General features: G+C 41.1%; 1 protein-coding gene across 2 annotated transcripts in view; it reads right to left on the bottom strand.

Moving 5' to 3' along the window:
- Positions 1–9,263, bottom strand: part of LOC117961084 (pleckstrin homology domain-containing family G member 1) — a 38,716-nt gene extending 29,453 nt beyond the window's left edge. The window contains exon 1 of one of the 2 annotated variants that reach the window (XM_034899470.1): positions 8,926–9,263. Coding sequence is in view for 1 of the 2 variants with exons in the window: in XM_034899469.1 (XP_034755360.1) it covers positions 1,636–1,645 (10 nt within the window). In the remaining variant the exon portion in view is untranslated. Of the gene's footprint in view, positions 1–1,635; positions 2,147–8,925 lie in introns of those variants that run through there. The other variant, XM_034899469.1, reaches the window with a different exon arrangement.
- Positions 9,264–15,203: the final 5,940 nt, after the last annotated feature.

The following is a 15,203-nucleotide window of genomic DNA, read 5'->3' as shown; positions in this document are numbered from 1 at the left end:
CTAAAACATATAAACATCTGCCATGCACAGTTGCTATCACACATTTTATACACGCAGATTGACACCCCCCTTATCTTCAGGTTGTAGAGTTTCTTTGGTTGTTATTGACACTGTGGACATCAGCGAAGAACGGGAAGCGTAGTTTGAGCTGACAGCAGCTACGTTTAAACTCTGTGGGAAAAAGAAATGTCCACCTGCAAACTTACACCCCCCTATTTTCAGACACACACTTTCACACCAACCCTCGGGATACCCACGCGACCCTGGCTGCACACACCCTTGGCCTCCCTCGGAGTGTGACACACTAGCCTCATTCTCTGACCTGATTGGATTGCAGCCTAATGGAAAGAAAAAAAAAAAAAAAAACTCGCCACTGGACTTTCTGCATTCACTTAAGTTACACTCTGGGAAGTCCTGCAGCTCCTATAGCGACACACACCCACACACACACACAGGGGATTGGAAAACTATTGATTTGTTATCTATATTAGACGGATTACTCCAAAGGGAGCCACCCAACTCTGCACCCTGCTTTCCCCTCCACCCATCCTGTGATGGTGCTCATGGTTGAGGGGGCAGATGTCCACCCAGAGGACTAGACTAGCAGGGTGGGAGGAGACAACGGAGGGGTCCATTGTCTCCAGCACCTCTAAACCAAAGACTTTGCTCTAAACAGCAATTACCCCCCCCCTCTGCTCTCCTCTATACCCATTTGTAGCCACCCCAAACCAACCGCTGCCCTTAAGGCTCTAATTTGGGTCACAGGCTGCAGAATGGCATCTCAATACTCGGTCAAACCTACACCCAGCAAGAGGAAATTGACACGTGCTGTCCTTGAGTGCAAAAGACTTAGAAATGTATTCAGGGACCATGTACCAAGTAAATGGGATGCTTTGTGACAGATGTAGCTGTTTTTTTGTTAACTGCAGTGCCTGCATTGAAAATGATATATGTAACTAACAATTGTATAACCACTCGAATTGTGCAAGGACAACAGAAAGCTGCGTGCACAATCATCTCCGCATCATAAGGAATTTAATCCGCGATGTCTGCGAGAAAGCAAACACGCTGCATTCAACACCAGGGGTGAGAAAACAACCAGAAGACGTTCATACAAGGGTACTGCAGAGAAACAGACGCTGCAGAGGCACTTATCCCACCAGCCTTAAATGCTGATTAGACTTTAAAGTTTAATATACACACTCCTTTTACGCTGTCAGCTGAGGAACAAAAATCCCACACACACCACACAAAAGAGCCACTAAGACAAACAGCCAAATTATCAATGGCTAGTAAATGGACCTTGTATTTATAAGCTGCTATCTAAAGTTTGACTAGTTGAAAAGATCCACTTTTTATTTATTTTTTGTGTTGCCACACATGATATCTTATTCTGATCATCAATAACTTCCTCACTTGGCCAAAGAGACATGTATTGTGTACCGTGTAACTCTTTTCTACATGAAAATGGTTTAATCCCATTTGATGAGGCTTGCAGAAAGCAAAATCTAGTGCCACCACATCAGAGAACCACTTCACCTCTGGAAAAAAAACCTGTGTGAGTGTCTATAATTTAAACATGCTGGGAAACATCATGGAGCATATTTAAAGAATTCAAAAAAAGCTGCTGCTTACCGGTAGGCATTGTGGTTTGGCTCCAATTCAACAGAAATTAGAGTGAATGAGTTTATGAAAAGGAAAAAAGTGAGGCCCAGGTTTAAAGGAAGACAGATTTCCCAGAACAGGTCACATATCCAGGAGTATTCCAAACAGTATTGCCAGCAAAAGCCTGGAAAAATTCCCTTAGATTTCCAAAATCATTGTGGATCCTTTCTCCTGGGAGCAAATGTGCAGTCTGCTCATTCAAAATATACACAGGAGCATGCACTCTCAGGTTTTCTGCTTAGCACAGACACTCAAACACACTCCTCTGCCTGATGTCTTTTCTTCCTCTCACTTCAGTCTGCTAAGGAGCTCCTCTGTCTGAAAATCTCTCTCCTTCCCTCTCTCCTGTGGCAACACATTCACCGCCTGCATGTGTGTATCTAAAAGTGTTCATATGTGTGTTTGCATGCAAGTGTGAGTGTGTGTGGTTGTGTGTGTGTGTCAGAGTGAATGGCCTCTGCTCTCTACTGCTCCCTCCCTGCTGGGTATTCCCCTCCCATTGACTCCTCCTCCTTCTCTCCCACAGCAAATTACAAGGAGCTGGGAGTTCCTCCTCTCCATTTTCCTCTCTTTCTTTCCCATCTTTTATCTTTCTCTCCCCCCCCCCCTCTTATTCATTTTAGCCTCTTCTTCTCTCGTTCCAAAATCAAACTTTTAAGCTCGGTCCGTAACGCTTGTAGGGCTGGCGACACCTTTTGTGTGTGTGCGTCTGCTGCGTGCTCAGCAGGCAGCTGAACTGCACAGCTCCAGAGATCACACACGTATACACACTTTACAAGGGGGAGAGAGAGAAGGGAGGAGGAGGGTGTTACGGCTGATCAATAGGGCCGGGAGCCAGCTCAAACAAAAGCTTCTCGTCCACTGTGAGACGCTGCCCTGCTCATTGTGTCCCACATCAGAGAAAGGCTGGACAGAATGAGCGCACAAAATGTCAAAAGTGGGATTCAAGACGTACCTACATGAACATCAGTTGAAATGGATTAATTATAGTTACACAGTAGTTCCCAACCTTTTAAGCTTGTGAACCCTTAAATTACTTTTTTTTTCTCTCCCAATCGCTTCCTTTGAGGAATAAACAGTTTTTCTACAAATCCACTTCTTTCACTTAACAAAAACTTTTCAGTGCGTCTGTGTTTAAAGGCACACTACACAGCTTTTACAAATTCAACACAGTCAACAGTCGTAAGGTGCTTTATGTGGCTCTCGGGGAGCTTTCCAACATTTGAAAAAATAACTGAGCAGTAAATTCTAAATATAAAGACGTGTGAGGCACGTAGGAGCCGGAGAGGGTTTAATAAAAGACACTACTGAGTTGTATTGTGGTAATTATAGGATATATTTTGGAGTTGTACTAATACTAGGGAGTTGATGTCAGGATATGTGGATCTCTGCTACTTCGATTGTGACCATTCCTTAAATTTCAATGTGTCTCTTTTAAGTCTCTGACCTTTATGGAAGTGCAAAATAAAATCCATTTAACCTAGCCTTAACACGAGGAGCTGAACAATAACTTTACCTTAATAAAAGGCAGCCAAGCCAAGACTCAATATAACACCAATGCCAACTTTTGACACTTGACAGTTTGCTAAATTCTACAGAGTTTAAAAAGCTTTTTGGTTTCTCCGCAATAACAATAATATCAAGCCCTATGTATATTGTATTCCTTGTTTTAAATTTAATTATTTTAAAGGCCTGAGGAACTTAAATGATTAATTAATATACAAGAAGATAAAAGTCTTCTTGTATGTTAAGACCCCACAAGTTCCTCTTGTGACCTTGCACAGGTGCCACATCTCTCCAGGTTGGGAACTTGAAGATGTATCATTTGATTAAGCAGTTATAGTTTAGGACCACTCATGGGTCCCATAAGGAAGACACACATGAGACAATAGGCCCTCAGTCTCAAGGACTAAAGCAAATGTGTTGACTATTTGTCGTCCCTCTTTTAAAAGACAGGGACTGGTCACAGCAGCATGGGGTCCTGCTAACGCAACCCCCTTCTCCTCACCAATACAATAATAGAGACCCCCTGGACTATCCTCACACATAAGGACCAGAGCCCAAGAAGCATGACCCCTCTCTCTAATGGGCTAAGGCTCCGTTGACCCACAATGCCCCTTTACCTCCACTCCTAATCTGACTACACACACACACACACACACACACACACACACACACACACACACACACACACACACACACACACACACACACACCTACTCTGTTCAGCCATGCACAACCTGTTGATGACAGAAACCTACAGCAGCAGTCCAGCTTATCTGATGCCATCCTGCAGGATATGATATTAATGGATTTGACAATCAGTATATGAGCTGCAACACATGTAGACATAGTAAAAAAAAAAAAGTTGAAAGGGGAGACGGCAACTCAAAAAAATCAAAGATTAGCGTTACTTTATGGTCTGGCTGCAGATTTGATCCAGCAAAAGAAGTTTTACGTATCTTTCCTTTGAAGAAACAAAGAATGCGCAGTGTGTGGTTCAGTACTGATGTTTTTCATTATTGATATCATCTGAGGATTATAATTTATCATCAATAGTCAAGAGTGTTAAATGCCTGTCACACCAGAAAGGAATAGTGCAACATTTTGTGAAATAAGCCTATTCTCCTTTTTGCAAAGAGTTAGATTGATCCCACTCTCTAAATATGAGGCTAAAGGCAGGAGGTGGTTAGCCTAGCTTAGCATAAAAACTAGAAACAGGTGAAACAGCCTGGCTCTGTCCAGTGGTAAAAAGATCTGCCAACAAGCACTTCTAAAGCTCACTAGATAACACATTGTATCAAGAAATGTAAAATTAACAATTAGCGAAGACACAACAATTTGGCATTGTGGGAAATGTAGGATCCAATGTTTTTATGTGTGCCTCTGCTGCATCAATTTTGTTTTATTTCTCTCCTTTTCAAGGCTGACAACAAGCTAAACTTACACACGCACACACACACTAACACACACACAAACATACGGAGTCAGAATTGATGGTTTTGGAGTTGCGTTGTTGCCTAGATGATTGGGAGCCATAGCGCTGTGGTGGTCACTATGACGACAGCAAGGCATTTATCTCCAAGACAGAGTGGCATGTGGGAAGACAGTGTGTGTGTATGTGTGTGTGAGTGAGAGAGAGAGCGAGAAGAAAATACTTCTCGTCAATAAACCACTGCATTCCTCAAAACACTCACTGCAAGCAGTGGTACAAGTCACAGGGTTCATATCACTCTATTCAACGTTAACTGGTACAAACAAACACACAATCACTTGTTTTCCAACAGCATTGTAAAGTCAAACTTAAAAGACCACAACCTTTTGAAAATGTTTTAGCGAGATTGTGTGTGTAATGAAAAATAAAAACTGTCCCCATTCAGTTAAGCATGTCCTGGAGGGACGAGGGCAGGCGGAAAACTTTTTTTCGATGATTGTTATTGCAGTGGGCAGAGTGTGTGTGTGTGTGTCTGTGTGTTTTAAGCCGTCTCTCTTGCTCAGACAGCCTGACAGCTTCTTCATTTTCTCAGCTGTCCCACAATTTAGAGTGTAGTCTGTTTCTGTGGTAACGCATACAGTGCATAGGTGGACCAAACTGAGGGAATAGATTCAGACTGAGAAGAGTCTGTGAGTAATGACAGGCGTTTGTGGGTGGAGGGGTCATTCATATACAGTTTCCCCCTCCCTCTGTGACCCTGTCTGTCTTTGTCACTGGTGAGATGGATCTCTCTCTCTCTCTCTCTCTCTCTCTCTGAGTGTCACAACTCTAAAAGCTTTTGTTCTTGCCGCCTGAGCTCTTTATTTACCCCTTAACACACAGCTTTTTGTTTTCCTTTTTCCCCATTAATTAACTTTAAGGTTTGAAAATTCATTCATCACTGTCTGTAAGTCTGATGTATTCTGCGGGTCCTCCAAATGAAACAGGAAAATCACACAGTGTGTTGTGATCTGACCCCCCTATCAGCAGCACAACATCATTTGTCATTTGTTTCCTCCCAAATCATTAAAAATCACTGTTGAAAGAGTTTTTTTATGTGACAACACTATGGTTAAGTTTAGTTTAGGCAGAAAGACTTTTTCAGGTTTAGGGAGAGATTGTGTCTTGGGTTGAAAAAAGCACTTCTTAAAGGTTTGGGCTGAAGGTTAGGGGACCTTCTATGTCATGGTTACAGAAAAAAGAAAAGAAAAAAATCACATGGTTATAATTATGGAAGTATATATTTCTTTGTTTCACCCAACTAATCAGCAGCAAATAACACAACAGTTCTTTCCAATGTTGATTTTAAAATATTCCAATTAAACATTTGGGGAAATATGCTTATTTGCTTTCTGGCAGAGTGTTGCATAAGAAGATTGATACCACCCTCATGTGTGCCATGGAGGCTCACCGTCATGGTTCACTGGAACACTTAAAGAGACTAAAGGCGTATTGAAGAATATTTGTAACATCTGTGCTACAAGTTAAAATGTCTGCTGTAAAAGAGAGCATCCAGGCTACTGTTTAATACAGATTTGCACAATATTCTGTCATACTAACATCTGACAAGTATTTAAAGTTAGTTCTGTGAATTTGAACAAAGTTTGGCCACACAGCCAAGCAATGCTTGGTCAGGTGCCTTTGGCATGTGTTGACGAAGCAAAAAGTCTAATTTAAAGTCTTATTTAGACTTTGTCGGGAGTCTTGGGGTCACTTTTTGACGCTCTCAGGTCGTCAAGCTATTTGGTGTCATATTTAGACGTGCACGGTCGGTACTCTTGGCGTCACTTTCTGACGCTCTGGGTCAGGATGCACATTTAACTGACATGTGGCAAGAGAACGGGATAGTTTGGTTTAGTATAAGATTGTGGGTAGGGTTGCAAAATGTACGTTTCAGTGACACACGGGACAAGAACGGGACGCAAACCCCGGCCTCTTGATGAAAGTCCTGTGTTGTTTGACCCATCCACCACGCCAACCAACCACCTTATGCAAATTTGACGTCTATTACTCTACACGCTACCGTTGTCGCTCTTAATATTACGTCACCTTACAGCGCTGCGGTCGAGCTGCTGCTCCGCCCAGTGTGACCCGTCCAGAAGCTTAAAGGTGATTTTTGCGTCGGTATCCAACGCTGAGAGTCTCTGACCAAGCGTCAGTATTTGACAACTTGGAAGTGGTAAACTCTACAATCCTGGTTAACTTTTCAATATCCTGTATCGAGTTTCCCTATCCCAGATTTATGAGCCTTCCAGATTCACGGCCATTATTCCCCCAGCACACAGTAGTCTGCTACCAGTGCCAGGACAAGACCAGGAATTTCTGACAATTGCCAGCCAGAAATCCGACTGAGGCACCAGATTCAGCTTATATAAGAGCAGGAAACCCTCAAAACTTGACCATAGCTGTGTCCAGGAAAACAAGGAGCGTCTTTGCCATTCCAGCAGACTAAACAACAGCGACACAGAAATAACTACAGCTGCTACGTCAACAACAACAAGGTCAACAGCCGCAGCTAATGATAGAGCAGGGTGGCACCACGACCACAGCAGAACCCAGGGAAAGAATTTACGATGGGAGATAATGTCAGTATTCAACTATGCAGCGAGTTGGTATTCACATTAACAGATGCAGATAAATGACAAAAAAGAAATCAGCGGGGAGGAGGAAAAGAGAAAAACAGGTGGCTTACAGGAACTTTAACTTACATTTCCTAGAAGTAAATATTATTTGGCTGGGGAGATTGCAGATAGATATTTCTTTACACATCAACACAAGCAATACATTGTTATTGTTTACTGTTTGATGACGCAGCTCAAGCATTTACTGTTTCATACTGTGTGTGTGTGTGTGTGTGTGTGTGTGTTTGTGTGTGTGTGGCGGATGTACCGAGGAAGCTGTGTTTGGCCCCAGATTAAAATGCAGGACGAGGGTCCCGCTACAGGAAAGGAGACCAGCAGAGCGCAGACATAGGAACTTTTGTCCCATTGGGGAAACACGTGACATAAGCTAATACAATACATATACACTCTACACACACACACACACATATACACACTCACATTAAGATATATATATATATATTATAGAATATGTTTACAATTCATATGAGAATACAAAATAATATGTTTCTTGAGGAAGTAGGAATGTGTGTATGTACACTTGTGGTCTTTTTATGATATTGATCATTATATATTTCTGATCTGTTGCCTATGGCTTTTACATTCAAAAAAGGTTTTTGAAGAAACTAAAGACAAAGTAATATATAACAAAAGTTAGTATACAGGGATACGTAAATCCTTGAGTTTTTTAAAGACCATATCATCAGGTAATCATCAAGAATATCGGAGCGAGTTTTATGATTAGAAATACTGGAAAATTATCCAAATGCAACTATCTGATTCGTGGCGTGCAAGTAATACCTTAGAATAGCATAAAGTACTAGAAACCAGGGCCACAATAAAAACAATGACCACCCGTCCTCTAAAAATCATAAATCGTAATCATTAAGAATTACTGCAGTCACACATGACAACAAATGAGTTCATCCCATTTGGTCTGTAGAATCTGTGTCCCTCAGAAGCTGGGTGCTCCAGTTAGAGCTCCCAGAATGAGGACACACCACAAAGGAGAACAAGCGTGCACGCGCAGGCACAAACGCATGCGTGCGCAAAGATGCATGCCTGCACACACAGGCGCACACACACGCGCACTCAAACAGGTAAGAGTGCGACAAATATTGTATTGCAATTACACCACAACTTGACTAATTACATTTCTGTTGTATACAATGTTCATTATCAAACTTTCTCTGTGCACATATGTTAAAGCTATGATACTTCGAAGACTTGAGCTACTCTTTTTTTCTACTTTGTTTTTCTCATCCAAACGCATGTTGAAACGGCACAACAAACATGGTTTAATATGGTTGCCAGTGTCTCTTCAAATTTGATTTTTAGGTCTAACGGTACAACACAAACACACCTATAAAAGCCATGTTGAACATCCTCTCAGTTACACAAAAAGTAAAAAGAGCATCATCATTGTTATGCCTCTGGCTCCGAAGCTTACCCCTGGACAGGTAGTGTAAAAGTCCTGCCGTCTGACACGGCGGCTCCTAATCAGACAAGTGGGCAAAGGTGCCAATATAGTCATGCCAAATTGAGGCTTCTAAAGTCAACCTCTACAATTATGATTAAATAAATCTGGGCTGGTGAGAAAAGAAAGAGGGCCACACTCTGTGTCCTGTCAGTTTGCAGCGCCAAACAAAGACAATGACAACTCACCTCAGAGAGACCATTCCAGCGATTAGACTTTCCTCAGCTGCTGATATCCCAGTATCCTGTCACAGGTTAGATCCATGTTCAGGCATTCGAAAAGTTTCACACCACACATACAGTGTTAGAAACGCAGACTGGCTTCAGACAGATAGGTAGGGCTTGTGTAGAGGCGGCCAGGTCGGTGGTCCACCCCTCTAGGAGGTCAGTTTGAAGAGAAAGAGAGACACTGAGAGGAAAAAGGCAGAGAGACAGGGGAACAGATGGAAGCAAAACGTAACTGAACTAACTGCCCACTGGGAGCGGAAGGGGAGAGAGAGGGAGAGAGAAGAGCTTGCACATCCAAGCAGCTCACTTCCTGACCAATTACTGCTGCAAGACTAGTCTCTCTCCCTCTTTCCAACTGGACCCGTGCTCTCTCTCCTCTCTTACTTTGAGGTGTGGGATGGCCACAAGAACTGGAAAGCGGCCAGCAATGCAGGCGACACAAGTAACAGAAATCAAAGCGAGAGTGAGCTGTCTCTAAAATTGTGAAAAGGGAGAGGAGAGACAACGATCAAGAATTAATGTGAGATAATAGAGATAAACAGGAGAGGTGGTATGGGTGGGTGAGACAGAAAGCTGGTGCAGAATAGGAAGGAAAAACAGGGCAGCACAAGGACGAGCTGTCTAGTCTAACCCAAAACAAAACACGACATGTGGGTCACATTAAATTCAGCATTAAATTCAGAAAGAGCCACTTTCTTGTACTTGACTCCCCGGTGTCCATTTTAATATCAGAGCTTGATGAATAAAAGAGGTCAGGTAAGGGTAAAGGGTTAGACTACCCATAAACACAGCCAGTGAGCAGAGATCACAGGGCTCAGAGCTCAAAGTGCAACCTGCTGTGAGCTGGTCTGTATGAGCACACACAGAAAATATCCAAGCCAGTAGTCATTGTGTATGTGAGTAATTTTGGCATTGTTCTGCATCCTAACAGAGCAGGATGGAGGAAAGTCCCCTTTCTCTGAGCCAGTGGCTGTTGTTCCTGCCTCCTGGTAGCAAGGCTTCCTGGGATTGATAATGTAGCTCCTGGCCCCGTTAGCACACAAACTTTCTCATTTCCATGTTTTTACCGGCCTCCCGTTTTTCCAGGTAAAACAAAACAGCACGTGGTGGCTTTGCAATCACAGCCAATGGCAATCATTGACCTTTGATAAGAAACCAACGAAGATCCACTTAACTAAGAATAAATTACCTAAATCTTCTTAAAAACATACATAGTGACTTTTAGCATACATGGTTTTACTTGAGGAACTTTTTTAAACTACTCTAGCAGTGACCATACAAACAGAGCTGATGTGGGTCAGCGACATGCTGCTATTATCCTAACCTGGATGTACCCACAAACACAGTGCTGAGCCTTTGTAACCAAACACCACACCTTGCACTCTAAAACACAAAGACGATGACGGACGATAGCACAGAGTCTAAGGAAAAACAAGCTGATAGCCCGCTGCCAACTGCTCCTTCTTATCAATGCTTTAATTATGCTCCGAGGACAAGACCAGTGGGGATTACTCTAAGAGTCAGGTAGCATGTCAAACACAAAATTAGACTTCAACGGTTTCCTGTGATTGTTAATATATCTTAAGCTGATGCAATAAGGTTATGACAACGCGTAATGGCTGATGTATTCCTTAATTTCTTGTTTATTCTGTGACTGAGTAATCTACTTATACACAGTAAGGCTATACACAATAGATGAACCGCATTTTGCAGAGCTCTGGACTTAAGACCTGTTTGACATTTTTCCCAGTTTTCTGAGTAAGACCTGCTCTGGCATTCAAAATAATATTTCAAATAAATCAAGTTGCATTTTGTAAATTGTAATGACTCTTGTGAGCCATTTTTACTATTTTTTTACCAAATTATTGATCAACTCATTGGGAAAATAATTGCAAATTGATGGCTAATAATTTTGTTAGTTGCAGCCTTAAAAACTCCAACTTGCACTGATGTCACACATGACTGATGTCAACTGTAGGTTTCATTCATCTGTATTTGATAGAAAAAGGAAATAGGTCAACATATTCTTGTCTGACACAACTGGACGGATGTTTTCTCCTACAGGAAAACAGAATAAAAGTGGAAATTAGATCACACCTCAGGAGCTCCCCAACTAACAGCAGAAAGCCCCCCCTGCCACACCCCCTTCGTCCTTCCCCACCACCATTTCCTGCCCGTCTGTAGCTGCTTGTTTACTGACGAAGGAATGAAACAGGATGTGACATCATCAGGTAGGTGAATCATACTCATGTGACGGGACATTACGCTTTTATCTCCTCCACCCAGGGATTTACCGGTGGCGCCAAATAGACAGCACCCAGAATTTGTACCTAATTTAGAAACTTATTTCTTGTTTGTTTATTCTCTTGACGTGATTTTCGTTTCTCTGATGTCATATTATTGTTCTACTCATACCTCTAATTAATCACTTATTACATATGACTCACTGAAGAAGTACTTTACCAATCATTACTGACATTACTTATTACTTTATTTTAATACTTTGCCTTTAAAGTGTTCATATTATGCTCATTTTCAGCTTCATAATTATATTTAGAGGTTGTACCAGAATAGGTTTATGTGGTTGAATTTTCAGAAATTGCCATATTTTTGTTGCACTGCACATTGCTGCAGCTCCTCTTTTCATCCTGAGTTGAGTTTAAATCAATTCTCCTGAAAATACAGAGATTTCAGCGCTGAAGTGACTGTACCTAGTTGTGGAGGAGTTTCCTCCATCTTTCCCTGCCACTTGCATTGTTAAATCAGAAGAAAAAGGGAGAAATTAACACATTAGACCTCAACCACACTCTTCCAAAAAACCCATGTCAAACCCATGATGTTTTGCTAGATACTACCACCTACAAGCTAACGATCAGATGAGGTGCAATGTGATCATTTCAAATCACAATTTATGCAACCACCCATGATTTCAAGATAAGTCATCACAAATATGTAATGTTTTACAGAGGAAATGGGACATTTTAATAAAAAATAACCTTGAAGTCTTGTTGACAGGTTTTTCAGGAACAACTGAGCAATTGACACAGGGACACATTTGAAGAAATTTAGATAAAGGCTCCATCAAACTCCTGGAAAGAAAGCAAACAAGTTGAACCCAAAATTTGCAAAGTAACAAAAGCATTACATAATTATATATGTCATGTTCCTGAGAAAAGTAAATCACATTACTGTAATATACCCAACACCGGAGGCCCAAAGCATTATTTGTGCCAAACATCTAGCAGGGGGGAAAGAAATGTAACATAACTGCAATCTTAAAACATGGAACCGATTCAGCCCAGGCAAGGTGGGATGCCTCCCTCGTATGTGGTCCTGACTTTTGACAGTGTTGCAGTGTAGAGAAGCCTTGACATCAGCATTACAGTGATTTATTGAATGAGTCATCACAGTCATCGGAAATACAAAAAACACTTTGATTAAAATAATATTTCTTGGTGTGGTTTTAAACGTGTAACTGATACTACCTCCTATGCTATGCTATGAATTGGACATCTTAGTAAGTTCATGTGTTTGGCATTAAGACTAAAAGCTTTACATTACAGTTAGAAACAGAGACGATGCCACAACTCAACCACTGGGCTGCTGTTGTCAGAAGTAAGAGGCAAAATGCATTATTTCTCAGACTAAGCAGGGGGGGGGGGAAGAGTGTGTGTGTGTGTGTGTGTGTGTGTGTACTGTAAATGGCTGCATGTCTGTTTATGGGGGTTTGAGTGGAATAAGGAGCCAGGAGTGAGTGTTGGCAGGTTCCCTTTGACCTGTGGAGGCTTTATTTTCTCTGATATTCATATTGGGCTAATGCTCTGCCTTTCCCATGCCAGTGAAAACCCTGGAAGCCGAACCCTCTCCGGCCCTCTCCTCTCTTTAGGGAACCTAAGATGTCACTGCACACAAAAGGAGCTGTGAATGCCGTCCAACTCAAGCAGGGGCTATTATTTACAGTACCAAAAGAAAATCGCTCTTCTCCCAAACAGTCCCCCCCCCCCCCCCAAGCGTCAGCAGTCTGTCTCCTTGTAATGCTTCCCCTATTTTGCCCTTTTCCAATCCCTTCCTTTCATTTGTCTAACTTTTTCTCCATAGCTTCACTTTCCTCCATTTGTGTCTTTTTCTCTAACTCTCTCGCCCCACCATAATAAAGTAAACAGCGGGTTTTGTAGCCTGTAAGCTCAAAATTAGGAGTAAGCCCTAAACCGTGGCTTTGCCTATCTTCACTGAGCCATTCAAAACAGGCAGACAATCCACACTGATCATATAAATCCCTCTGAGAGGAAAAACTCCATTTGGTGAACTTCAAATATAAATAAATTGAAAGCTTTACACAGCAGCCTCACATTTCTTCCTTCGGGGAAATTATTATTTGCACACAAAAACACGGACCTGAAACTAGACGCATCACAAATCTGGCTAAAGACGGGGAGATTAGGCTCATTACAAACGTCAAAAGTAATGTTTTCTATTTCCATACGGTTACAATTTACATGGATTAGATGTGCCATACACAGTATAACCTAAAAGCAAATGGTGCCCTGCTTTTTACTGGCACTCTTTAAAGTTTGTTATATATATACACATATCATTAATTAATCAAAATTACAAGGAAATTTGTGTTGAAAGATGACAAGTGATAACATGCGTTCAAGCCCAGGCATAACCATCCGTCCATATCCCTTAAAGTGAATGTTTCACAGATGAAGTCTGGCTTACACATGAAGAGATTAAACTGTTGAGGTATATTAATTTTAGGTATTAACAGGTTTTGAATAGTTGCTTAGCAACATGATCCATGGCCAGTGTTTTTTTTTTAAGAATCTGCAGCCTCTCAACTACAAGCTACTGTATAAACAGGAGTCAAACTGTGGTCCAGCTGACAGAGAAAGTATGAGGTCACACGTCACTGTAATACCAACTGGACACCAAGACTAGAAATATGTCTACAGTCCATCTAAATAAAGTTGTTGAAATGGAATTGGAACTGGAAAAAGATCCCTGTGTTTACAGGAAATACAGATGGTAGTGACAGGTCTTAACTCAACCCAGATGGGACCAATAGGAGGATGGGCCCCATAAACACTTCAACACCCAGACACCCTGACAGCATTTTCTACACCCTGGAGAAAACAAAGCAGATAGTACGCATCCACAGTATCTGACCCAAGTTGTTGCAAATGAAATGAGATGAATTAGAGAAAATATAGCATTATTACTGTGGTTATTTGGAAACATTTAGTGAACTACATTGCTATATTTGAGTTTTCTGCATTTAAATGGCAATGGGTGCACGCAGCAACATTTGATGCAGTTTTACTGCATAAATTATCCAAAAATCTTTAATAATTTATTTACGACAGGTCAAAATCAGCAGCTGAAACAGATACTGGTGCTGGATCCAAGCTGAAGTGTAACAGTTATAAATAAAGCCTCAGATACTGACGCCTTTTTCATTCCACTGTAACTCTACCTTTCTTTCCTTACCTCCAACTCTTTCTGATGTTATCCGTGTTTAGTTTTGGACACATCAAGTCTGCAATACTTGATATTAAAATGACTCAAAATAGATTACAATACTTACATTACAATATTTTACTCGTTAAACACGCAGCTTAATACACCGTATTTAAAACTATAAAGCGTATAAATGAACCTTCTATTTATTAGGGTTTCACCTGATTTTCAGATTTTTGAATTGTTTTACAGTTTATTAATTGGTCATTAAGTCTAGGGCTGGGCAATATGGAGAAAATCAACGAACAATATTTTTTACCAAATACCTTGATATCGATATTGCGACAACTTTGTAGGTTTGAGTGCTTTCACAAAATATTTACACAGTGAAATTTGTGATAAATAATAATCAGTGTGTCAAAGTGGATTTAATGATTATTTGTTAAAAGCAAATAATAGAACTGCGAGAACAGTTTGGCGAGTTCAGAAAATTACTTTCAGCCTTGTGTCATATTACGATCTCAAAGATTTAAGACAATATCTAGTCTCATATCACAATATCAGTTCATATTGATATATTGCCCAGCCCAAAGACCTGCCATGAGGCTTATGAAGTACTGTAAAGTTTGTTTACATTGCATTGCTGAGAGATACAGATGAAAAAATCTGAAAGAGAGGTTTTGGATCAGCCGATCTTCTTAACTGAGATTAACTCACAACAAAAGAAAAATCTTTGTAAATTTAATGTCGCCAGTAACAAAAACAAAGCACCTTTGTGG

Source organism: Etheostoma cragini, chromosome 18 (assembly GCF_013103735.1).
Source record: "Etheostoma cragini isolate CJK2018 chromosome 18, CSU_Ecrag_1.0, whole genome shotgun sequence".
In the NCBI taxonomy this organism is placed as follows: Eukaryota; Metazoa; Chordata; class Actinopteri; order Perciformes; family Percidae; genus Etheostoma; species Etheostoma cragini.
This window is presented reverse-complemented; position numbering and strand designations above follow the sequence as displayed.